A 26,663-nucleotide genomic window follows, 5' to 3' on the forward strand; every position below is an offset into this window, starting at 1 on the left:
TAGTACAGTTTGTGAACTACCCATGGTCTGATTTTCATTAAATACAATTTTGTAATTATTGCATAACAGAGTGACAAAGAAGACACACATACCTATAACCATACACACAGGTACCCCTAATACTCTATCATGCTTGAGATTGTATTTAAAAATGAAAGACTGTCATGAAAAAAAGGTAGAAATTCTCTTTTATACTGAGTTATTTATTAGAAAAAGTTTTTAAAAGATAATCCTATTTCAATAGTGTTCCTAAATATTTCTGGGATAATTATGCCTGCTATAAGTTTTGTCTCCTTACACTATATACGAATAGGTTCCTGTTTCTCTTTAAATAACGTACGTTAATACTGTGTGAAGAGTAACGAATGAAAAAATGTTAACGCCCCGTATGTAGTGACGATGGCAACTCAGAGTAAGATGCCATCCGTATTCTACATAACCCTCGACCATTTAGTTAAAGTCTATATCTAATTATAATTAATAATTCACATTAAACAAGAATATTTAATTATTCTTTTGTAATAAAAGATCCTGTATATATTTTTTTCAAAGTCAACATAAGTTATTTTACATCGCCACACTAAATATGGAGCATTATCAGTTTTGTATTTACATACGTTTCTACGTACCATAATTTTAGAAGCTTTACTTGTACTAAGGGTACTAATACAATAATATTTATTCAGTGATAATTTAAAATTTGGTTGTATTTAATTTTGTTATAATCTAGTAGGATTCAATCGCAATTAAATCCACAATAACGTGCCCTTAACAATAACGTACGTACACAATTTTTCAATAACCACGGTTTGATAGAGTTATATTAGGCAAAATATATGTTACTTGTAGCTTTGAGTAAATAGTTCGAAGATAGATAGGCAAGAAAAAATTTAACTTTTCTCCAAATATAATCTTTAATGAAATATATATAAGGTTTATTTAATAAATATTAATGTAATATAAGCAATGATGTAAGTAAAATATGAAGTCGTCGTTTTTCCGCTGAAACCCTTTTTTTAATCATTGATGACGACATCGCTTGTTAACTAGAATATCTTAGTCAGCTAAATATTTCCACTAGAAGTACATAAGTACTAGATATAAGATAGTGACTGTGTGAAGTTTAAGGTAATATAATTTATTGATTAACTTTCACTTGGCTGGGAATTATAAATATTTATTTAATACCATAAAAGATAAAGCTATTATATATTAATAATATTCCTATTATGTATATCTCTAGTAGATCTATCTATACGATTTCTTCTAGGCGCCAATATATAAATATAAGTGGCATTAAATGGGTATATCAAATATCTTGTAAGTCGACATATTCCGACAAAGTTCTGTAAATGTATTGTCTATATCTTTATAGTTCAATAGCAACGCTTTGTAACATTAAATCTATTGATCGTCTTACTGTCCGTTCAACGTATTTGAAGCATAACGATCAACTCTATAAATGTATCAGGTATATAAATCAGTTGATCACTCGATCAGCCGTGGCGGACCTTTGATCAGTCTTGAGGCTTGATCGACGCCGTGGCGTCACTGGCCTTATAAATAACACTCGTTAAGGTTATTGTAAGAATAAAGATATACAAAGCTTTTTTCAATATGTCAACTTTTATCATAAAGGATAAGCAATAATATATATGTGAGTGTATTAAACATACGAGGTCACTGAAATATAACATATATTTAATATACGGATTTAAGGTATATATCCTGAAATTATAAAATAGCATTAACATATGTACGTTACATACTATAAAATAAGGACAGGCGCGCGTAACACATATGGCTATTAAAATCAGTCAGGCGCTAAATTAAGATATAATATATATTTATTATTAGAATTTAAATATATTTTATTAAACACATCAATAATTTAATATTATCCAACTTTATATTTCGTCTTTTATACAAAGCGATTTTCTCTCCGCTCTAATTTCATCATCGTATTATTCACGAGGCCTTATTTTTCTTTCCACAAACACGGACAAAGACAATACAAAGTGAAATATTTCCACGAGAGAAGTCATAGACTAGTGGTGCTTTGAAATAATCTGTTCAATTCACTTTGAAACTTACTTTTATAAAGTATATATATGTATATTCTTATAACATTTTGTATGAATATATTTGGAGTTAGCTCGCCATTATTAAATTTAATAACGTCATGGTCATTGGTTTTGTGACAAACATAACCCGAGATAGATTGCTTAGAACTAGTTTGCGTTGTCACAGTACATACGTTTCTCGTTTCTCATTTAATAGCCTAGTTACTTTAATACTGTAATAAATAGATTTATGAACGAAAACATTATCTCTCCGCATGAAGCGACGACGAAAACTTCGAGTAACCATACGGTGGTCACCACAAGTTAGAATCGACTATATAGCTACTGATCTTTTGTAGTTTATAGTTATTAATTAAGACATTATAGTACATAAATAAATAATAATTGTGCGTGAAGTCCCTCCGCGCGAAAGAAGTGAATATAGGAAGGATTAGAAATTGATTTTAAAACGAATTTTTAGTGTTTTTCTTAAGACGAACTTTATTAACATTATTTACAAGTCACAATTGATTGCCCGCATGCGTTCGAGCGCCACGCATTCCCCTCTGTTTCATTTTATCCCACCTCCCCGGACCGTTAAACGTTTAACGCAACCATATTGGAAGTTGCATACGAAGCTTCACTTCAAAAAACTGTTCATCGTCATCATCAGCCTGTCGAAGCCCACTGCTGAGCAAAGGCCTCTTCTCACATGGAGAAGGTTAGAGCATTAATCGCCACGCTTGCTCAAGACGGGTTGGCGATTTCAATCTTATAATTTGAAATTATAAGAGACCAGGTTTCCCTGACGATGTTCTCCTTCAGCGTTTGTCAGTGGTGACTAAATACTTTTAGAAAGTACATATGATTCGGAAAAGATCACATTGGTACTAGCCAGTTTCGAACCCGCGCCCTCACGTGTGAAAGGCGGGCCTTTTAACCTCCAGGCCACCACGTTAAGTCTCCGTAAACTGTTAACTCTCCGTATTTGGTGTGATGCGAACTTTGGTTGAGATTTCGCTACTGTCCACGCTGTATATTCTAGTATATAATTACCCAAATACTCCGACAGCGACGGCGGCTTCTCTGAGAGCTCTTTCTTGGTCCATATCCCTTAACGTCTCCGGCCTGATGGTGGCGGTGTTCCGTGGCTGACGCTCGTTCTGGACAGCTGGAAATAAAGCTGGGATTAATTATACAGCTCTTCAAGCACAACCTATGGCTTCTTTATATTGTATTCATACCTAAGTTTAAACGATAGGTATGTAAATTAATAAAAAGATTTTTTTTTTTAATAAAGACAATTTTTTAAAAGTAATTTCCTACAATAGACATGTACCTATAGTAAATTTTAAACAGATTGTAATTTCTAACGCTTTTTGGATAAAAATAAAAAGATAAAAAAGGACTGACATTTAAAGAACATACGAACAACAAAATATATTAACAAAATTTTGATAATACTATAATTAAAAAAATAATACATTATTGATGATAACTATCATCTGTAAAACAATTTTTACCGATTCACCAATTCAAACAGGGTACGGCACTACAACGACAAATCCTATACCAATAATACACAAAGTATGATTTTTTTTATTATCTAACAGACAATGAGTTTAAATGCGAATACACAATATATGACATTAGTTTTATATAAGCCGTATATAAAATAGTTTTATATAAAAACAACTTATTAAAACTTATATAAAATAAGAAATCTTTTTATTGTTCTGAATTTGACAGCTACAGATACCGGACATGTATTTGACGTTCCACGTTAATAAATGTATAATTTTAGAATATATTTTTAGTTATTTAATTATTGCCTTTATCTAAAAAGTAGTTATAACTAATTATTAAATTTATTTCTGTATGTAAACTCTAAAATTTAAAAAGATTCAAGTGATTGTTAAACAATTGTATTTACTATGACTTCGTGTAGATTCTCAAAAATCAAAATGGCGGATTTTGTAATTGACATTTTTTTTTGTACACTCCATTCAAAAAACGAATATTCAAACTTCAATAATAAATGATGATAAATTTATTTACATTTTTATCAACTTCAATTTCTAATATTAAAAGAAGATAAGAGTATTAATATGAATCTTACTATCAGCTGTGATTTTAAAGTAATAAGTACGTATATGTAGAATCCAATGATAACGTATTTTAAGTCAAAATCGTTCCCAATTTTCTAGTTTCATTATAATATTAAAGGAGTGATATAAAAAAATATTCTATATATATTAAAAGAATGTTTAACAAACGGTTTAATTATTGAATTATATTTAATATTTATTTAATCTTATTTAAAAGACATGGCATCAAGCTAAGCAAGTGTAGCAAGATGGCCGCCGCGTGGGTGGAGCGCTGAACGGATTCAACAAAGCCATCCGTGAGTTCTTATATTTACAGGTAATTTGGTCAATTACTGTTAAAAACGGACAGAAAGATAAAATAACATATGCTTTTACTCTTTGTTATATAGTAGACTAATATTTATATATTAAAGGTCAATTATATACTTATACTGAATGTTAAAGAAGGTTATATATATATATATAAATTTTATTTAAAATATTATTCTTTTTTAGTAATTAATTATTATATATTAAATTACAAAATTCAATACTAAAATATGTAACACATATTAAGTAGTAAAAAATTCATTAAAAAAATAATATACGGAACCAAAAATAAAATCATCCTTTGAAAGGCAGATCGTCATAATTGAAAAATAAAATCAACTTGATCAGGTGCGAGCCTCATCTGTTATGCATCCCTAAATCCATTACTTAAAGCGAACCTGACATATGTCGTACCGTCTCACTCTAACGCATATAAAATTGGTATCCTCCATCTCTTTTGTTACACGAACTTTAGTTGGTATTGATTCCTCAGCACCGATCCCAAACAATACTCAACCTTGGGTGGTTAAACTTAAAGTTGATATTAGACTTGATCCTGACGGGATTTATAATTTTGACAGTTGAAAACACGACCCTAAGCCTTTTGAATTTGAACTCATACTTGTACAGCTTAAAAGTTAGAAATCCGTCGCTTAGTTGATTGCCTTGAAATTTGTTATACGATTTCATACTTTATTACTTTAGATATAGAGTACATATTTGGATATGATATATCATGTTATAAGTGAGGTAGGCGATTAATACGGGGTCGGATTTCGGGGGTTTAATGCTCGGATTAAAATCGCATTAATCAGTGTCTATAGCTTTAACTGGAATATAAACAGTTAAGTGTTAGGGTACTCTGGATTTAAGGTACCGTTGTGTACCATAGAAAATCTAGATACATAGTCTAGAGTCTACTTTGAATGACTAATCGGTGTATAGTATATTTTTAATCTTTGCTTACAAACTTTCAAATTTGGAACATTATGAAATATTGTTCGATAAAATTAATTTTAGTTCCTTGTTCGATTTTCAAGTTCTATATTCCCATATTATCGTTTTACAAGTTCTATATTTAAAATTCCCATATTACGACTGTACCAGTAAATGAAATTAATTATTATAATACCAAAAATACTTTAGTAATAAAATAATTTTAAATTACTTAATTTAACTCTTTCAATAACAACATCAAGTTAATAAAAAAAATATATACATGGCCTACAATGTCCGTAAAGAAATCTTTAACCAACTTAACATTCCAACTTCTATTCTTTTACTGTTTTCATGAAGTTAGTTTATTATAATCATATATTATTATACATTAAAACTTCAAACACGTCTCTCATATAAAGCATATCCTTAATTGCTAACACAACTCTCAGAATTAAAACGTTCCTAACGAACTCCGCCAGGCGTTTGACGATGTGAGGCTGTGTCAGGAGCCCATTATAATGAGATTGTAGTGTCGACATCTCAAAGTGTAAACGAATTAAGCTTTCCTTTTCACGTGAAAGACGCCAAGAGCGATATAATGCAAAGTGTAAAGCAATAAAATCGGGTTCTTGTGGGGGGTGCCTCAGGGCGACGTTTTGGGACCTTGCTTTCAACAAGTAAATCTTTTTTTGTCACTTCCCTTTCCTATCAATTTGTATGAAGCTATTGTTAGTTTGTTCAGTGTTTTTAATACAAATGTACATTGATTGTTGGATATTTGTTTTTTATTTTTATTTTGTTATTATAATGTTTTTTGTCGTACTACAGTATCATTATAATACTATCTTCTGTTAGTTATTAAATAATTACGTTAACTTATATGTTAATGGTAGGTTATCATTTTTGAATGTCTTTCTAGATTTATTATATTTTCTAAGGATATCATTTAAAATGTGTTCATAGCGTTGGACTGAACAGAAAATTCATGATATTTTTTTATACGTATATTATTAATATTAATTATAGGGAATGTCATTAAATATATTAAATAAGTAATGTTAGTGTGTAACCGCGGAATGCTAATGGCTTGGTGGGACATCGTGGGGTGCTCATTTGGAAGTGCCTGAAGCCACCAGTAATTACACACTTGTGGGAAGTATGGCGAGAATTATTAAACAGGGCTTATGTTATTTGTCAGTACGAAAATCATTATAATAATTGTTCTAATGGACAGTCGTGATTTTTAATTTTTGTATAACTATATGTTAGTGAGTTTTTCCTTATAGTTTTTAGTTGTTTTTAGTTGTTTTTTTTTTATCTATAACTATTTTATCTTCATATTAAAATATGTTATTGATTTACGTCTAATTAGATCTTGCTGTGTTTGTATAATAATCATCGGGAATAATTTTCTCTTTTAATATTTATTTATACTTATTTACTATCTATATTGTAATATAATCAGATATCAGTTAATTTTTTTAGTTCAAAACCAAAGATACCACACCATGTATAACAGAAAGTGTCCAACAAGTGTGTACGTATTTTATACAATTTTAAGTAAATTTTTCTTATTATTTTTTTTTTCATAATTTTTTATTTTATACTCATCAAAATTGAAAAGTTCCATACTACGCTAGGGACGCTAGCTCGGACACGTAATTGGTGTCTTAAAAAAATATATTTGCGTTATAAGGGCATGTAAATGGCACGTGTCGCCACGCGACTTAACCTAGTATACAAATGAGAGATTACTTTTATGTAATGTTTAACTGTGCTCGCTCTCGCATACGTTTGTTAGTTTAGTGAGATGGTAATTCTTGTGTAATAATTTAAATAGGCAGAGTTTAGACGGGCTGTGGGGGAAAATTTGGATGGTGTGTTGTCCGTAGTATTAATACCTCTATATAGATATCATATTTTTGTTTGACAAAACTATTGCAGTTAGATTTAAGACGTGTTTTATAAAATCTAGTGTGAGAGCGTGGTGTCCCACACAAGGACTCTCTGCTTAATATGATGCCCTGGTCACATACATTGTAAATAAAATAATATTGGAAAAAACTATTGGAATATTTGATATAGGGATTGAATATAATGATGAGATCTAAGATTTTCGCGAGTTTTATTCATTTAAATGAAAGTAATATTTTTCGGATAAACTACGCGGATTTTTTATTATTTTTTATTGAATAAAATGTCTTAACTAATAACTAATTGACTTTTCATGATTGATTTTTTTTTACTGATACGAACGATTACTGACTAAAGAAAAATATATGATTTTATTTCTCATTTTAAGTGTTTCTAATATAGTATACAAAAAAAATCAATCAACCTTTTCGTTACATCCCTACTATTCATTAATAAATTCGATTTATTTTATATGCTATACTCAAATCCATTATCTATTTATAATGATGACATCAAATCAAATCATATCAAATCAAACCATCCAATTGACTTATACAATGAATCTGCTACTGACGTCTCCGTTCGTCCCTACACGCTCATTGAGGGCAGGAATCTGACGGTGAACTGTTTTGATAGATTATGATGTGCGGGAAATAATTGTTTGTTTTGTTATACGCGTGAATTAATCTATTTACTTAATGCTACGCGAAATAAACAAAACACGTCCAGCTGAACAGAGTCGGTGGTCCTAAGTAACTTTGCTATAGCAAAGACAGTATTTAAATAAAAAAATACAGACTATATTTTGATATCGTTATCAGCCTGTTTGTGCCCACTGCTGAGCATAGGCCTCTTCTCGTGGAGAAGGTTAGTGCATTAATCACCACGCTGGCTCAAGGCGGACTGGCGATTTCTAACTTATGATTTGATATAATAAGTCCATGTTTCCCTTCAATACTGTTATTTAATACTTACTTTTTTTTATTTAATTGATACTCTTATTTTAGGTATATGTTAAAATTAATTTGATTCCGATTAAAAGAGATCACGAATAGAAATAATTGGCTCAAACTAAACATGAAAATATGAGATTAAAAATATATTATAACGTGATGATGGAATTTGTAGCTCTTTATCACAATATATTTGTTAGGAAGTAAATTAACGATATTTTTGTATTTTTTTTTTATTTGACATTAATTCGAATGCCAATTTAATAATAGTATTGCCATAATTTAATTCTTGTACTATTATATTACCTTTATTACGAAGCGGTCGGTGCCGCGTTTGGATAACTGAAATATATATGAATGATTGCTAAGAAATTTTTGACAGGCGTTTCTTTAAATCAACTAATTATAATTATTTATATATATATATGTAATTATATTGTATTATAATTTCTTCTTACCATCTTTATTCATCCCCATTGCAAGACATTTCTTTAGACGGCAAGCCTGGCATTGGTTTCTGTGCGCTTTGTCCACCACACAACGACCCGTTCCAGCCTGGCATCTACATAAAATGATAAATAAATTAAAATATAAAATTTTACATTATTACTCACATAAAAAGAATTAAAAAAATATTACTATAAGATAGATAAAAAATATTTTTATAATGTTCTAATACTTGTTCGCGGGTCTGTTTGTTTGAAGAGAAGTTAAAGATATTATCAGAATTAGTTTTAAAGTACCAAATATTAATAGACGTAGATTCATCACGACGTTTGAGTTTTTAAATTTTTTTATTAAAATGACTTCCATAAACTATTAAGTAAAAGCCATATAACATAAAGAGTAATAATTAATTTATATCTAAAAATATAATTCTATACAATAAATAATTTCTATATAAATCGATTAAAATAAATATTAATGAATTTTATTCATAACATGATAACAGGAAATAGATTGAAAAAAAATAATTAATAACTCATAACGCAACAAAAGCTTCCATTACGCCACTTCCAATATGTATTCAGCTATATGTATATGGCTATATGAATATGGCTATATGAATACGGCTATATGTATACAGCTAGGGAGTGGCTAAGCTTTTGATGTTAGCTAAAGCAATCGATAATTGCCGTTAGCTATACAGTTCACTTGGTCCATCAATGATCGTATGATACATATTTACACACATATTACCTAACCCTAACAATTTATTAATGTATAGGACTTTTAACTAGTAAAAGTGCTTATTACTTAATTTCTATATATGTTATTCTGCTGTATGTGTGTATGTCACTGAACTTTTTAACGACTGGACCGATTTGTAAGGATTTTTGTTAGCAATTTCGTGGTTTCAGTTAGTTAATATTCACAAATCAGCCCGGCAGATGGCGCTGTAACCTGTATACAAATTATGAGATCTAAGATTTTCGCGAGTTTTATTCATTTAAATGAAACTAGTATTTTTCGGATAAACTACGCGTGATTTATTTTTGTAAAAAACTACTTACTTTTGTAACCGAAACGTCTACAGTATGTAGTTTTTTTACAAAAATAAATCACGCGTAGTTTATCCGAAAAATACTAGTTTCGTTTAACTGTATACAGGTTGTTTGTAATGAAAAGGCTGTAGCGTAAGTTACTGTATATATGTATTGTTTTAAAACACTAGACATTTAAAACTAGCATTTTATTGTGACAGTGTTAAGAGAAAATTATATGATATAGTGTTTTGACTATTGTATATTAAAAATAAATTTTAAATTATTTGACGTTTATATTTTATTTTAAATTATTATTATTATTAGTATTATGGTTTATATCGACAGATGTGACAGCTTCGCCATTTTGTTGTTAAAATTAAAATTATCTGTGTTCAGTAAGTATTATTAATGTAATATTTTTAACCTTTCAAATGATCTATGCACGTAACTAATTCAATTTATAAGAATACTTATTGGAAAACATCGATAATACCTCGAAAATTTTGTCTGATATACGAATATAAGTTCCTAATATTATATGATTTTATAAGTAGAAGATTTTTAATGTAAAATATGAATTGAATGAGAAAGTGAAATTGAATAAATAGGGACTAATCAAATAAATAACTACAGACCATAATATTATATAATGTACACAAATATTGTGATATAGATTGTATGCCTGCATAATAATTAAAATTTGTTAAATTTTAATGACAAAAAACAATAGGTAACTGGTAAGTGACACCTACTTGATGATATAAAAATCATTTATTGTAGGTAGTTTAGTAAATTTGGAGAGAATGAGAAACAACAAAATGCATATTATTATTATTTATTGTATTATATATAAACAACATCATTACTGTAGTTTATCGTCTGACGTAATACCAATGAAGTAGGTATTAAGAAAAAGCAATCGAATCTTATAAATCCGTCGAAGGAAAAACTACTCAATCTAACCGAGTAACCTGCGGACGAGGTCTCATAGAGATTAAAGTTATTCATTACTCCTAATCCTTAACATAATAGGCTTATGTTGGGTGACATTTGTTGCAATCGCCGTTTGAAAGGATACGTCGTCTGTACGGACAATGTAATGTATAGGGTCCGGAGGAGGCACTTGTGGTACACCCATCTATTAATTGGAGCGGAAAATATTGTATGTCGAAGTGATATTATTTAGTTTAGTATAGTGATAATTGATTTTCAATTAATACTAAATTACTAACAAAAGTATGAAGACATGATAAATGTATTTTGATTTGAACGTTTCTTAAGAATTATATAATAACCACGTGTATGCGGTATTTTTAATAGTTTTAATATTTTTTTGTATATCTAACGTTTTCAATAAAATTATTGCTTAATAAATAGCCTTTAACTTTACGTTGGTCCTATAAGGCATGGAGTACACTGTGTTGTAAGCACATGGAATATAATGCTATGTATAGATTTGAATTTTCTAATAGAACAACCATTATGCTCGGTAGTTTCTATAACAATAGCCAGTACTTGATCAATTTGCCAACCGACTGATCGCAATAAAAAATATAATTGCACTTACAATGGATCTTCCTCAAACTCTCTATACAACACATGTCACACTTGACCAAAATATATATTAATAACATTAGGCTGGTGCTACATTAATGGTGTGGGGTTGCCAACGTTAAACTGTTTTTAATATTATCCGGCGTACCCTCATGGGATGCCTAAAAAGGCCCGGTACACACTACACATTTCCATACTAATTTCTTCTATACAAATAATAAATTTGAACACATAAATATATTAAAATTCATTAATATCCTTTAATTTCGATTAAGTTTTTTTTTATATCGCTAACATTCTGGGTATATTGGAAATGCTTTGTATCAAAATAACATACGATTAGACGAGCTATAAGAGCACTTGTGCTAAACGGTTATCATGTGTTGAATTATTCTGTAATTTAGGGGGAGAATTGATTTTAGAACTGATGTTTGCATTTTATTTTAAAAGATCAGTCTGTGTCTGATGTGCTTGGTACATTTGTTTGACACTAAATGATTTTACTATGTACTTTGAACCTTCAAATTCTAGTCTATGTGTTTATCTGAGTCATAAGCTTCATAACTGTCATTTTTCATAAAATTCCTTAAGTTATTTCCTTTCAAAATGCTTATTTTATATAAAAAAGTAATGGATTACCATAAACTTGTACAGGGACAAATTACAAACATTAAAGTCATTAAGTCTCGTAAAAAATGTTGCTATTAAATTCTCACAGGCGTTTTACTTGCTCATATTATTCAAATTTTTTTTACACCCAGAAAACAGTGTTTTAATTTTACAAAGAGCGAGTATTCAAGCGAGTTTTCCCACTTATCACTACCAAGCCCCAGATGTGAGGAATTAGGAATATTCAGAGAGGATTAAGTCGGTTCAGGTTCAATTGGAGTATCGGCTCCCCCATTGACATTTCAGCGTTTCTTTACATATGGGGCCTCTATACATTTTTGGTGGCAGGTTTTTGGTCGGGATTAAGGGATTCGCTTTGATATTATGCTTGATGTTAAATTAATTTTAGGGCGTCTGTGTTTTGATTTATATTATATTGTTTTCGTATCATTTGAAAGTAAAATTAATGTTTGTTTTGTTTACTTTTTCCTATTTATTCCATCGATTTTTTTTGTTCGTGTTCGTGAAATTCGTATTGATTGAAAAATGCTTCTGGTTGTTTCGTTGTAATAATCTATTAATTGAATACATACGTATTGTATGAGTTATTTATTTTCCGGTTTATATTTAGTCATGATATTCTGAAACATGATTCAGTCTATTTCAAACAATTAGTTACCAAATATTACTTCTCATGTATTGACACAAGTGCTCACGATGGGTCATACGCCGACCCCGTTACTGTACTTTCACGTTTGGCAATTTTAACCCAATTCCACATTAATTATAGCTATGTTGCAATGTAGAAAAGTTTAAACATTATAATTATTATTTTTTTGGATAGAAAATTACTGTATTATTTTTTGTATAAAAATCATTTATATAGGAACTTCTTCGTGGAATAAAAAAAAAACAACTGGCCTGTTATATTGTGGTGATGAAATAACAAGAAAAAAAAGAAAGCATACCGTATTGTAATCGTGTTGATAAGAGCTGATCAAATAATATTTAGCTTTTTGGGTTATCTAATTATTCACAATCTTTAATTGACAGCTGTTTCAATAGACATACATTTTCGAAGTTTCTTAATATACACACCTAACCTTTGACCTCCTGACCTACAACTTTTAGTTAGCAAACACATTTAAGACACTTTTATTTGTTCCTTTACCGATCGAATTTTTAATTTTCAATTATTATTAGAAAAGATATTTACGGTAATTTATTAAAAATTAAAACCTTTCCAGTAATACTAACTCGCTTGCGAAATAAACATATAGGTACACATAAAGAGAGATTGGATACGAAAAGGGTATTTTGTAGTTTAAAACTTAGAATTTCTTGTGAATCAACATATTTTTGTTCATAAAATGCTCCAATAGAAGCAAATTACTTTCAATATAACGGCAGAAACCACTGATAATGCTTATTAAAATGTTTAATAACTATGTCAATCGTACCTGTAAATGAGTTTCCGTCTGACAGAGCGTTTGAAGAAGCCGCTGCAGCCGTTGCATGCAAGTATCCCGTAATGTTTGCCAGAGCTGGTGTCACCACACACCACGCAAACGAGACCTGGGACGGAATAGTGATTAAAATAACATTAAAATGAAACTAATATATTTCGGATAAACTACGAGGATTTTTATTATTTAAAAAAACTACATAATCCCGACGTTTCGGTTACTTTTCAGCAACCGTGATCACGGACAGATGAGATGTGAGACGAAATCTTAGATCTCATTAAAATAACATTATTCAAACACAAATGTATATATAAGTATATATTATTAGAATATTAATTATAATTATAGTGAAGAAATTAGGTGTTTCGTAGATATTAGTTATTGAAGAAATATTTCAGGTTACGAGACCTAAGATTATCGCGAGTTTTATTCATTTAAATGAAACTAATATTTTTCGGATAACCTACGCGCGATTTATTTTTGTAAAAAAACTACGTACTCCCGACGTTTCGGTTACTTTTCAGCAACCGTGATGACGGGCAGAGGAGATGTGAGTTTCACATGATGTAGTTTTTTACAAAAATAAATCACGCGTAGTGCATCCGAAAAATATTAGTTTCATTTAAATATTTCAGGTTATACTTACAAAGTACTGAACTTAGAAGCGGTTTTTTTTTTTTGGACATTTTGATTCGCTTTATTCTGCTGATTGGCTGTTTTGTTTAGATTAATATCTATCAAGTTTGGGGCCAATAAATATGTATACGTCGTTTTTGACTGTACATACGTACGATTGTTGCTGGTAAAATATTAAATAACTTGCAGTGAGAGTTTGTTCCAAAAAGATTTAGATTTAACTCTCTAGTATTTAGACTGGATTATAATTTTTTTATGAAAATTCATTATTTTCTTACTCTGTGTCCTATTTACGTAAAGAGTATTTATGTAACCCAAATGTTAAAGTTAATCGTCGTTGCGGACCTGTCTTACCCAAGTGATTGGTCTTCTTTGTCGGTGGATCAGGCAGCCACGGCCGTAATGCTGGTGGGGCCAGCGCTGCGGCAACCAGCGCCGACGTTGGTGGCGACCAACGTAGAGAACTGCTGTCATCTGGAACAAAAAAAGTGACGTCACATGCAAGGAAATAGAATTGTGACGTCATCAGGCCCAATCAAAGATCAGTTTCTAAAGATCTTTGAGTGGATTCAGAAAGAAAGATTCTATGAGAGGAAACTTGGCTTTTCCTGTAATAGAATTTGCCCCAGTTACAACATTAACCAAACAGATTTAATATCAATAATTCTAATAGAATAACCATTGCAAATCACACCCTTTTATTTAATAGCGTTGGTACTAACAATGTGGGGTGTTATTTACGGTTGTATGAAGCGATTTTGAACTCTATATCATGTGAAGTAAAGTTTTTGGTGGTGCATATAAATTTTGGTATGTGATGAATCAATTAAGTAATTGGTGAATATGGTATCGCGTGGTAAGGGGACTCACAAACGAGAATAATATAGCCGGGGAATGCAAGGGTTAAGGATTATCTTTTAATTTTATTGCATTGGATACGTTAATGGCATATGTATTAGAACTAGTCCGGTTTTCTCCAGAATAATGCTGGATTCTTTCCAGCTGATGACAGCTGATGATGATTAAATGGACCCACGATCCAAGTAGAAGTTTATTCAGCTATTCAGCTTGATGTAGGCACTTGTTATGCAAGGAAATAAAGATGGTAATCTATTAGAATATTTGCTATGTAATTATATAGGGTGGCAACCGGAGGTTCCAGGAAAACTATGAAACTTACTTATATGTATATTATAATTAAAATTACATATTAAAACTTATAACCTATACCTAGGACTACATGATTGCCCCGATGTTAGGATAGCAATGCCATTCCATAGCTTGTGTGGTATCAGGAATCTTCTGGTTCACACGGCTTGGTGTTCGTTCCGCGGAGTCAGCGGCGTCACTCGTTATATGATATTTTATCCATACAACGATGTTGCCCCGGCGATGTTCTTTATTTTATTATATGTAGCGCGTACGTAACATATTTTATAACATGTTTATTTGATGTCCCCATTTATATTATAGGTATAGTAATATACACTAATAATACGTAATTTTTAATTATAAAAAATAAGTATGTAAAGCCATAATATATTTTTTATACAATTTTATTGTGACAACGTAATAAAAGATACTATGTTTAAAATTGTATCAAAATCTTTGATAATTTAATAGTTTAAGTTAAAATGATTGTTTTTAACTACTGTTCATAGATGTCTTAGACTCTGGCTGAAGGATTTCTAACCTAATGTTTCAATATGTCACGGGTTTTACAGAATCAATGAGAGCTTAAGATGCGAGCAATGATGAGTACGCTTATAATATTTTATGGCAATCAAATCACTTCTTCTAGGTCGCAAGAAATAAGAATTACCAACGAAATAGTGAACTCATGTTAATGTGTATTAAAGATTTATAAAAAGAAAACTATCGCTCGTATTTCTTTCAATGAAATTACTAAGTTTTTTATTTTAAACTACACATAGGTACCGTTTTTAGGGTCGCTCTAAATAACGCGTAGTAATTCGAAAATATTAGTTTTATTTAAAAGAAAAGTAACTATATTTACATACATAACATTTACTTTACACAGAATTTGTGAAACTAAAGCGACAGTACGTAGTTTATCATGTATAAATCTTTAAACTGCAAACTGTGTGTTTAGTTTCACGGACAAGTGGTAAGGATGTACCAATAATATTAGTTGTAAGAAAAAAAAACAGTATTAATGAGATCTAAGACTTTCGCGAGTTTTATTCATTTAAATGAAACTAATATATTTTTATATACTACGAGTGTTTTTTTTTGGTAAAACTACATACTCCCGACGTTTCGGTTACTTTTCAGCGACCGTGATCACGGGCAGACGAGATTTGATTTCACGTCTCAAGATCAGTATTTTTTTCTATCTTATAATATAAATTGGGAATAGCATGTGTTAGTGTTGATTTATAAGAACAAAATGCTAGACTGATTTGTATAATTTACGGAAAAATACTTAAGGCGTTTTAAAATTAACTTTAACTAGTAATGGGACGAAAACTTTTCCGTGCGAGTACTTGGTCCATCGCGTTACAGGGAATTAATATAATTATATAGATTTCTTTATTTTTCTACTGTCTTTACATGTATTTGGACAGCCATAAATAATGTATTTCATATCTCTAATTGTTTTGTATTTGTCAGGGGTACAAAATTTTTGAATTAGTGATATTCAAAGCGAGGTTTTTTTTTTCTTAAAAACTGTGAGATATGATTCGGGATATAAATAATTTTAAAAATATACTTATTCAGAAAATGACCAAGGAAAATCTAACTTATAACACTAGGTTTCTAGCCGGACATCACTTAAACGAATTAAGTGGGTACGAATAACTACAATTGACGATGTTTTAAAGTATCATCATTATTTTAACAAAACAAACCTACAATATATTTGCATTTTAATGTCTGCTTGCTTCAAGTGTCCAAAATAACACTAACCCCATTGTAACACCATTATTGAGTAACCTTCGCTAATATGGAAGAAGCGTTGGAAACAAGAATGCTCTTGACAATATAATGGGGCAAGTGAGGGTAACTTCTATATTAAATTATCTTGATTGCAACAGAGTTTGTAAAAATCAGAGCCGCCGAATAGTAATAAAATAATTATTATAATTTCTTGGTATAAAATTTTTATGTTATATGCAATTTTTTATGTGTATATAATCTTTGACTGTATTAATTCGAACTGATGTTCAAATTTTTTATTTGCTTGTATTATAAATTTGTATGTCGCGAGGATGTATGGTTGTTGCTGTTTCACGCAAAAACAGCTAGACAGATTTCGAAGAAACTTTTCATGAAATGTAGCTTAGACATCAGATTAAGATATAGGCTATAATTTAGACTATGTAGTTATAGCAGGATCACGATACAATAGTTTTATTGGATATGAAGTCAGATAAAACAGACTTGTTACATTTCTCTCTAAGTAAGCCTAATTCAAAATTTAACTCGGAAGAAGCCACAGTCAAAAACTATATGCGTTTAATTTTAATGTCACAAAAATTGTTTAATACGATAATCTCTGATTTATGATTTTTAAGGAAATAAATGAGATAAAATAAACAGATCATTCATATAAAACTTAATAAATATATGTAGATTAGAATTAAGGGCCTCATATTTTCTATAATCCTTACAACTGAGCGCCACTTCTAAATAATTATTAACTCTATACGAATAAATAATAGCATCAACTGTAGTGAAATTAGGAATAATTCAATTTAACAACAATGATTCATTGATTAAAAGGAATAAAATAAAAGCTTTCATATTAAATAAAAGAGAGACTTTCATAGTCTTTTAATGAAAAGAAAACCGTGGAAAAGGAATTTAAATAAAGATAAATTATTTATACGTTTTATAAATTGAATATTTAATTTAAATTATTCTATAAAAATTGCAATGTGTATAGTTGTGACATGTTGTAGTTGTTGTACGTAATTAAAGATACAATACATCAAATCCACTTCAACCTATTGTGTTGACGTTTCGAGGGAAATAAATTAAGTTAATCTCTTTCTCTATTAAATACATATACATATATATATATATATATATATATATATATATATATGTATATATATATATTAACTTTGATTAAGTGGGAAGTTTTATAAATGAGATACCGAAGACGACGCGTATATAGTAAAAACATTGTAGCCTTAGAATGAGTTATCATCGTCAGTATGACGATTAATGAAAACATTTGTAGTTACTAGTTATCACACAAACAGGAACAAACAAACATACATACACATGTACGGTCATTTAAATTTTTATTATTAGTAGATACTAAGATTTGTTAAATTTTGCCTTCTGTATTCAATAACTTATTGTAGAGACTTTTTTTTTTTATTTGGTATGAAATTTCCGCATGTTAGGGGATCCCAATGATTTCAATGTTTTAGTATTATTATATGTTAAAACTCTTTTGTCACTGAAGTTGGAACCAATAGAAATACCTATTATAAATTATTAAAAAAATCGTATAATCACTATGTCCGAATAACAGCCAGCCGTCGGCTATATAAAAAAAAGATGAAAAAAACCGCCCAAATTCATAAACGTTCTGAAATGTCACAACCAATTAATAGTTATGGATTTGAAAACGTTCTGAAACCTAAATGTAACAAGAAAAAAAAAATTCAAATCGAAATTCCCCCTAAAACAAAGCCAATGTTGGATTGAATTCTAGCTCTATGTATATGTAAATCAGGGCAGGTGTAGTTTTACACTGTCAATTGTATTGATTGGATGCGGCGGTTGGTCTATTGGACGTAGTGTTGGCCAACGTTGGACAAATATTGGACAAATTATTGGTTGATTCCCTCTTAATATTCCAAATAGAGCAAATATTACCTTATCCAAGAACTAACACAACACTAGACTGTTTTTCAATTACTCGTAATTTATTTGTCAACATAATTTATTTCCAAATAAAATTTTTATACAACACAACGATAATAAAGATGATATATATAAAACTCGGAGGGACATAAAAGAAAATTGTATGAGCCACATAAAAAGAACAGTTTCGGAAATTGGAAGTCGCGGAGCGGAGAGCGAAGTAAATCCCGGTATCAAGATAAATCAATGTTGTAGGATGGCACTTACGAATGAAATGGAAGCGTCGCTCCGTGGAGATTCTATATACTATTTTTTTTTCTTTATTTTGTTCAAGGAGTTTTCCTTTATTTTTAATGCTGGCTGAATATTGACGTAAATGTCAGTTTCAAAGCCGTCAAAGTCAAAACACGTTTTCTTTGTTCTATATTTTATTTTATTATCTTTTTTTTAATGAACATATTCGAATATTTAGATTAAAAATAATATTTTTAGTTCTTTTTACATTGACATAAATAATTGCATACGTTATATAAAAGTGTCGCTCTATTCAAAAATAACAAAGAAAAATATTAAAAAGTTATAATTATATAATATAAAAGTCTAAGTCAACTCTTCAGCACTCCTAAGAGCATTCGAAGTGAAACTTTGTCGCTTCCGGTTTTATTTGGTTTTCTTTTGACGCGAGCTCTTGAGCCGCCCTGATTAATTTCCACTCCCTCTTCAGACGCGGCATCTTGGATAGCTTTTATTCATTATTTATATATTTATTTAACATCCCCGAAGAATTTATAGGTATATGATGGTCAATTTACTGTTCAAGATTTTTTTATTCATTTCATTTTTACATATTAGCTTTAAATTGTACTGTAAATTTAATATAAAATTTATTTTATATATGAACGAAAACCTGTTAAGTGTTCAAATAAAATCAAAATTTATTTATTATTTATGTCAATAACAAAAAGTAAAAACATCTATCTAAAATACTAATGCAACATATTCTTCTGAAAATGGTTAACGATTATTGGCTGAATATTTTGAATCTGCATACATTATTAAAATCGAATTATTAAAAAAAAATACACCAAATATACGATTGTGTCCATTAGTATTCAGCCGTCGCTTCTCGAACGAGGGTCTATTTGGCTGATTTTCTCTCCATGATTCGCCACTTTACCCGGTCAGGGCGTGTTTTGAATAACAAAATATAAACCAGCTTTATATAATATTAGTGTTAATGTTTTATGTAATACTCATTATCTTATTAAATGGGATTTAAGGAGTTTTTGAGCGTTTATTTTTTGTGTGAATTAAAAAAAAATGTACCTCTTATATAATTTGTAACAACCCTATAATTTTAAATTTAGAACTTTATTTATTTCTATATTAATAATCTTCATTTTAGAATCATAAAGCATAAAATTCATGTGTAGACAAAATAAAGGTATTTTTATTAAAGCTTTCAGATATCGGTATTTACCTACATTATTGGTAAGTCTCATGTTAAATATGAAGACAATATAAAGATCTTAAATGTTAAATTATATTTATAAGAAACAGGAAAAAAAAACAGATAAAAGTAGGTAGTAAAAACGAGACAAAAGATAACGCCATATTCTTTTGTGTTTATAAATTGTTAAGAAATTAAATTCTACGCGTCACCTTATTAAGTGTTTCGTTAAGAAGTCTCAATTAATTTTTTTATTATATATATTAGGATTTTTCTTTTTTGGATCAATGCAACTCGGGCCTCTCGTGCCGCCTCTTTTTATCGCCTAAATGGAATTCAACTAACATAAACATTCATAGAAAAGGTAAACAGTAGGAATATTAGATGTTTACAAGAATTAACACTTGTATTTGTTTTATTAAAAAAATTCGGGAATCACTAGGATAGAGAAATTCCGTTGATATATTTAAAATATTATTTCAATACTGAAAAATAGTCATTTATATTCCATTTTTAAATTAATTAACATCCGTTATAACGAATTCAGCTCAAGTTCTCAAATAAACATAGTATAAATAATCTCACATAACTAAAACTATGAAATGATTATGACATCAAAATATTTCAAAATGGCACGACACTTAAAAAAACACTTATTTGTAGAAATAAAATGATATAATTGAATATAAGTATACCTATTAAGTAAAACTTTTTTTAAATCATCTGAGAATAATTTGTTCATATAATCCTTATATTGTAAATCACTGACCTGATACAGGAGTAGAAAATTAAAAAAAAAAACAAAATTCATTCAAAAAATCCTCAGTCTTACCCAATACCGTCGGTGTATATTAAAAAGCAAGTTTCGTTTATTAACCTCGTTAAACAGAAAAAAATCGACACTATCGATATCATTTAAAATAACAAAATATATACAAGTTGATATATTAAGGTATTTATAAGAATGAAAGCTTAGGTTAGGTTGTTTAGATATGGCCTGCATCCGTGCAAAGACGTGCACAGTATATTCTGCCAGTGTCGTGTAGAATGGAGGAGACACGATCCGGGATTAATTCATTTATGCAATGAAATGAAAACTTAAAAAAACATTAATAGATAAGTATGTCGCATGTCATCTAGATTTTCTCAAATTAATTTTTAAATAATTGTATAATTTAACATATAGCGGTTTCAAACCGGGTTTGAACAATCGATTAATGAAAATTTGCATTATCTTAAACGATGCAACGAATTCTAAACCCAAAAATAAATCCTCGTTAGAAGAAGTTTCCGGAAAATTTTCTCAATAGTCCTAAATACTTATTCCACACTGAAATTTCCTAAGTAACATTTCTATTGTTTTTTGATATCGCTAATAAAATAGGTCCGTATATAGGTTTTTTTTTTAATTTTTTAACATGGCAATGAAATTCAGACAATTCTTTAACTGATGACAAAGGTATAAATTAAATCAGTAATAAAATTAAAAGATACTATCTTTAACAATATAAGTATAAATCGTTCCCTAAAAACATAATTTTAATAGATAATTATTTGAAATATTTCGTAATTATATAGGTTTCCATATTTTAAAGAAACTAATATCTGAACGCAAATATTAAGACGTTGAAAAATTTTAATGGTTGCATCAGTAAAGCAAGCCTCAAATTTTATTATTGAAAGTCATTTATTCGGTAGGTGGTAAGCATTTAAAGGAAATTATTCAAGTACTTATAAATACAAAAATTCCATTAACAAAAAATATTAATAGAAATAAATACTAATAAAACCAATAATAATATAAATAATATATGTATCTATACTGAAAAAAATACCTGCGATTCGTCCTTCCGGATGTTCTTGAGTTAATTGCAGAGGAGCCTGAGCAACTTCCATTTTTAAAATGTCCCTCACAAAAAACTCAATACAAAAAAAAATTAACTAATACTAATGCATATTCTTTCACTATGACAAAGGAGGTTAATACACTTATAATTATTAACCAAATAGGTTCTATACGTCTAGTTGTCTAAGTAGTATATTTGACAATCAATTGAGCGGGAAACGTCAGCTTGACGTTTATTTTTTTTTCCGCACCGCTCCATGCGAGAGCCGAAGCACTTTTGACTCGGTCTCGTCGTGTCGAAGGCGTGGTTCACTCCGCCCCGTTGTTCCTATTCACCCCCGGCTGGGGAGGCTTCGATTTTGGGTCAGCTGTTAAGCGTCCGTTTTAAGCTTTAATTTGTGGCATTATGGCGTCAGCCAGCCATTTAGAATAATGACGTTTTGAACGTGGAATTAAATGGTTATTTTATACGTTTACATTATATAGGTAATGTTTTATGTTAATTAATTATAAAATAATATGCTAGTTTAACATTATCTGTAGTTCTCGTAGGTTCATTTAACCTAAAGCTCTTTAAGCTTCAGATGTTCGACGAAGCACAGCAATATAACATTTAAATATCAACATTTCTTGGTAAATTCGTATATTATATCAGACGTAAATAATTTATTTCAAGTTGTTATATATCAAATGAATATGATTGTTTATCTGGTATCCAATAACGAGGGTACATTCGTTATAGGCGTGGCGGAAGTCGAAAATGTGCCGTCAGAGAGGAAAAGTCAACAATTTTCCTTCATCCCGTCAACCAATCGCAGCATTACGTCATTTGATTTCATAATACCTACCAAATATCTTGCGAATGTCATTTAGATACATCCTGTACTAAAATATATATACATGAGTGTCTATTGTCCATTTATTTGCGATCCATCAATGTACATGATCCATTATAAGTGTAAAAAATATTTGTCATTTATTCCTATATCCAAATAAGATTGTTATTTACACTGTTAGTTGCTTATTGATTCAGAAATATTAATTATATATGAAACTACCTACATCTTTTTACATGCATATATACGAGTAAGTGTAATAATTCAAACAAATCTAATAAAAAAAATATATCGTAAAAGGTCTAACAAATCGTTATTCTATACAGATTGACGTAAAATATCTCGGTCTCTCAAAGGAACCCCAAAAACTATCCGCAAGTCAATAGCCGACTACCCCCATCGCCCCCGAGTTACCGCTCACCCTAACCGCCGTCAGTGACAGTTCAATAAAGCACAGCGACCAATCCCGGCAAACGTCGCCCGGTATAAGCCAATAGGATTAACGCTGCATCTATCCCTCTCTAACACACCATTACCTACGTATACATGTCTCGCTCCAACCAACGGCCAACGAATTCTTGATTCGATTGCGATTGATTTCTTTATTTGAATTTCCTTTTGTTTTGAATTCCGTTAAGTCCCGGTTTCGGTTATTGTCTATGGAATTAGGTTCCTTAAAAGGGCGATACTTTGTGAGCGTTCTTATTTAACTTTGTTAACATATTTTATTTTTGTTTTTGGATTTAAAAAAATAATTATTTTTTAATATAGAGATAATAAAATGTATAAACATATATTTTGTTTGGTTTTTATTTATCACCTTATTGTATTTTCATAGTAAACAATTTTGCCTTTTTTTATCAAATATATTTTTTTTTATGTATCAATTTATTTAAATGATATGCATGTATAGCATAAAAAATATGAACCAAAAACTGAATGTATATATATAACATATTAGCATAGAAAATGGTGATCAAAATCTTAGTTAAACAAAACCGTTTTTTCTCTTAAATAATGACAGAAGTATCAAAAATAGCTCAAATTTTAAACCTCCAACCTTCAGTGTATTAAGAATTAAGAGTGAATCTTGTAGAAATAAGCAGTGACTACTTCACGCCGATCTTCTGTGAAAGTATGGTACTTCCCCGGTCGAGCCAGCCCATGTCCGAGCTGTAGTTACTTGACCACAGCCAGGCTCTACCACCTTTACTTTATATCTTACTAATGTAAAAATAGCGTCTCCATTAACGGAGTTCGCCTAAGTAACTATATATATTATATAAGCTAGTTTAATTATGTCCTAGTATGCCTACCATAACTATATTGATACATACGGAGCGGTTTACGTTCTTCGTTAATCAATCATTTCACATCACACTATAGCATTAACGTATCATATTGAATGAGATACGGGAAACGCTTGGTATGTAGTATACGATTTAAACTTATTACAAGCTAAGGTACTAATTAGCTTAAAACAACCAATACTTGATAAATTTGACTACCTTAATAACTTACATACATATATTGATAAATAAAACTGTTACATTTTTCTATTTACGAACACGACAAGACGTAAGAAAGATTTTAAATTAAAAAAAAAAAAACATCACAATTATCTTGAGTTCTATGACTTCGTTAAAATGTACAAAGTAATAATACTGGCCACATATATCTCATGTAAAGACAAGGGTGATTTATAAATTTATTGTTTTTGTATAGAAATTATAATGAAAAATACGATAAGTATACATATAAATATAATAAACAAATAAAAGAAAGTTTACGAGTTTTAAGCAATAATAATTTTGTTTGTCGTCTGAACAAATATAAAAAATCTTTGTTACTATGAAAGTGTGGAATTTTACAAAAAAAAACATTCTAATAACATTAGTAATATGACAGGATTAATTCATAAAAAAAATCTATGACAACGATTTGAAATATATTTTGACCAAAATTATAAAATGAAAAATATTTTATATAGGTACTATGCATAAACATTTAAAATAAATAAACACGAGTTAAACCCTTTTTGCAACAATTGCAAAGCTTTTATAGCAAATATATATATACATATATGAATCCAAAATCTAAACGACATATATTGCACAGATAATAAAACTGGCCACGGAACTAAATAGAATAAAAAACGATTTCCCGCCAAATTCGCTGTCAGCGCCAGTGACGTCACCTGCGCCTGACGCCACCTGCTGTGCCATTATCCAATTTGTATCTATCGCTGGTCCGTAGTAATTGCCGTTGACATTTGTTAATGTGTTGAATTATATGTTATTGTTTATAATTCGTTGCTCATAATATTAAACAATAAACATAAATTTTAGAATTGTGTTAAATGTAAGGACGTTATTTACATTTTATTTTGAAGGACTTGAAAAATAAGTTATTAATTTGACTAATTTTGATTGGTGGCCTTTTAATTCAATGTATAAAATCCTATAAGACAGCTTATTAGGGATGTCGAAAAGTCGTAAATTCAGTCTAAAATTATAATTTTTACTTTTACTTTTTACAAAGTAAATTTTTGCATTTAATCATACTCGCGAAAGTCTTGCATCTCATTATAATAATATATTTAATCATCTTTTAATTTTCATTTATTTCTTTCGTAACTTTTCTAAACTTGTAACAATCCAATCGTTATTTTTAAGTCTAATCTCCATTTTTTGTTATACAAACGATTTCTTAAATTTAATAAAACCAGAGAGAAAATATAGACAGTATATTTTTTAGATACGAACCCCTTTCTAGATTCCTTTATTTGTTAGCATTTTTTAGTATCAACTAAACTCCATTCGAAAGTGTTTTTCTTTTTAAAACTTGGTGGTTTCTTAAAACAAAGGCCTTAATTTTTTTTGCCAAAAAAAAAGGTTTTACATAAAGTTATCTTGAGAAAAAATTACGTTTCAATGCATAAAATTACGAATCAGATGTGTCCGAGATACAAGAACATGTTTCCTAAGATTTTCTTTAGTACACATGTAAACAAAATAAAACTATGTGTAACTTTCGGACATACCTGGCATGTTGTGTTCGACACATTGAAAAAAGAAATATCACGGAAAGACGAAGTTTAAATGTATGTACCTATAACATGTTAGATAAGAGTGGGGAGACAAATACAAAAAAATATTATTATTATTATTATTTTGTTCAATGCTATGGCTTCATTCGTACTGGAATCGTGGTTATATTCTGCCTGCCTTATAAAAATATTCAATACGTAATTCTTAATTAGTTTCGTTCTTAATTCAAAATGTTATAAACATTTGTTAATAAAACTCTTTTATATAACCTTTCTGAAGATCAGTGGAGAAAATTTGTAGATTAACTTGCATATTACATATATTAGACTTTATATCATGGACTTACATTAATTGAATAAAAAAAAAATTAATCCAGAATAATTATAAATCCTCTGAAAATTTATTATCAAAAAAACATTTTTTTTATATTGTTTTATTAGATGTCGAAATATGTAGAACGGTCAATATAGCCAGAACATTTTCACCCGTGCATTACAATGCGCAGATATGCACTGATACAATTGAACCCAAAACGTATCTGACAAAGGTTTGCGCAGTGAAACGGCGTTGTAATTTAACACAGACGGACTATTCAGTG

General features: G+C 29.6%; 1 protein-coding gene across 1 annotated transcript; it reads right to left on the bottom strand.

The window, feature by feature from the left end:
- Nucleotides 1–2,966: 2,966 nt before the first annotated feature.
- On the bottom strand, nt 2,967–25,240 carry LOC116773383 (nuclear hormone receptor family member fax-1-like). The gene is made up of 5 exons (XM_061528672.1): nt 25,213–25,240; nt 14,393–14,512; nt 13,397–13,511; nt 8,745–8,848; nt 2,967–3,234 (listed from the first exon to the last, which is right to left on the bottom strand). The coding sequence occupies exons 1-5, from the start codon at nt 25,238–25,240 to the stop codon at nt 3,116–3,118; spliced, it is 486 nt and encodes a 161-aa protein (XP_061384656.1). The 3' UTR covers nt 2,967–3,115.
- Between the last annotated feature and the right edge of the window lie 1,423 nt (nt 25,241–26,663).

Source organism: Danaus plexippus (genome assembly GCF_018135715.1).
Source record: "Danaus plexippus chromosome 22 unlocalized genomic scaffold, MEX_DaPlex mxdp_27, whole genome shotgun sequence".
Lineage (NCBI taxonomy): Eukaryota > Metazoa > Arthropoda > Insecta > Lepidoptera > Nymphalidae > Danaus > Danaus plexippus.